The following is a 1,331-nucleotide window of genomic DNA, read 5'->3' on the forward strand; positions in this document are numbered from 1 at the left end:
ATTTTATGTATTGTATTGTAAACTTTTGTACGCGCCACGCTGAAAGTATGGTAGGGAAAAAGAAGAACGAAGACAATATATAAATTAAAATGTTTATTTTGCGACTGTTAATTAAATATATTTGTACATCGTTATTCAGAGAAATAGTCCTTGTTATTCATAAAATTATATTTGAAGGGATCTCCTTATTCCGAAATTAGAAAAATGTTTAGTTCGGCAATTTAATATTAGACTCGAGCAGGATGGACATCGAATGCTTTGATACAAGTTACTGGTACAATTTATACTGTTCGCTAGAGTAGTGACTGCTCCAGCATTATTTTTTCGAATCCTATGGGTGGAGGATGTGCAAAGTTATCCAAAATTAAATCTAATATGGCCCCATCGTCCACTGTAAAGAGGAATAGATAATGATTCTTATATATCAGATGTTAATTTCATTTTTCGTTAGTTTAATAGCTAGAGATTACCATATAGTATCGGGTACACAGTTCCTTTTATTCCCATTACTGGAGCTTCCAAAGATTTTCCATTTAAGTAGAAATTAAGTTCTATATGATCGTAAGACACACCCTGAGGAATAACAGACCATTAATTCGCGAATCTTCAGTCCCTTGAACGTAATAAATCACGAGTGACCACTTACTATAATATCGCCTTCTTGAATTTGGTTCGCAATCTTCTGTACTTCTTGTTGATTATGCCTTATGATGTTATCAGAGTTAAGCGCCCAGCTTTCAGTATCGTTTCCACCAGTAGTTACATTGAGATCCGTGGATCTTGTGGCTAACCCGATAGCCCACACACCCCCTTGTTGTATTTTAACTTCGAAATAACTTTTGCTCTGGGCAAGGGGAGCGTTCGTTAAGGCACCACCACGGCCGCACACTCTTAGACCATTTTTTACTATCACAACTTCGTGTCCTGTAACAAAAGGATATTGTCTCAGTTGTTACACATCTCGAGAAAATTGCGCGTTAACGTGGAAGGCGATGGGAAACAAAATAGTTCTCGCACGATCGTAATAAATCATGAATGACAGTAAATGCACGTCGTTATCTTCGCAGACGCGTGGAACATGTAAATTTTATGCAAACACCCGGGACGCGATTATATTCGCATACTATTATCAACGTTATTATTTCGACGATAGTAGCGAGGAAATTACCCATGTAAGACGTGTCTAAAGCTATAGGATTCGGCTCTCTCTTTGGCGTTTGATTCGCGGCGAAGCCGAGGCCGTCAAAACAGTTCCTCAAGCAGCAGAACATCATCGTCGTCGTCGTCTCTTTCTCCTGGTTCGTTCAGACGAGGGAGCGCACCATCGTGCA

At 39.1% G+C, this 1,331-nt stretch overlaps 1 protein-coding gene across 1 annotated transcript; it reads right to left on the reverse strand.

Annotated features, from left to right (window-relative positions):
- Nucleotides 1-78: 78 nt before the first annotated feature.
- LOC108627383 (SPRY domain-containing protein 7-like) lies at nt 79-1,325 on the reverse strand. Its single transcript, XM_018028590.1, has 4 exons — nt 1,169-1,325; nt 647-924; nt 471-573; nt 79-391 (listed from the first exon to the last, which is right to left on the reverse strand). Exons 1-4 carry the CDS (start codon nt 1,272-1,274, stop codon nt 294-296), a joined length of 585 nt encoding a protein of 194 aa, XP_017884079.1. The 5' UTR covers nt 1,275-1,325; the 3' UTR covers nt 79-293.
- Between the last annotated feature and the right edge of the window lie 6 nt (nt 1,326-1,331).

Source organism: Ceratina calcarata, unplaced genomic scaffold (genome assembly GCF_001652005.2).
Source record: "Ceratina calcarata isolate Rehan_Ccalc_2016 unplaced genomic scaffold, ASM165200v1 scaffold4633, whole genome shotgun sequence".
Classification (NCBI taxonomy): domain Eukaryota; kingdom Metazoa; phylum Arthropoda; class Insecta; order Hymenoptera; family Apidae; genus Ceratina; species Ceratina calcarata.

Excerpts from the sequence above, each read along its gene's own strand:
- LOC108627383 (XM_018028590.1), bottom strand. The coding sequence starts at position 1,274 with ATGATGTTCTGCTGCTTGAGGAACTGTTTTGACGGCCTCGGCTTCGCC. Across the intron at positions 925-1,168 it reads TTTAGACACGTCTTACATGG|GACACGAAGTTGTGATAGTA; the intron begins GTAATTTCCTCG and ends CTTTTGTTACAG. Across the intron at positions 574-646 it reads TTCAAGAAGGCGATATTATA|GGTGTGTCTTACGATCATAT; the intron begins GTAAGTGGTCAC and ends GTTATTCCTCAG.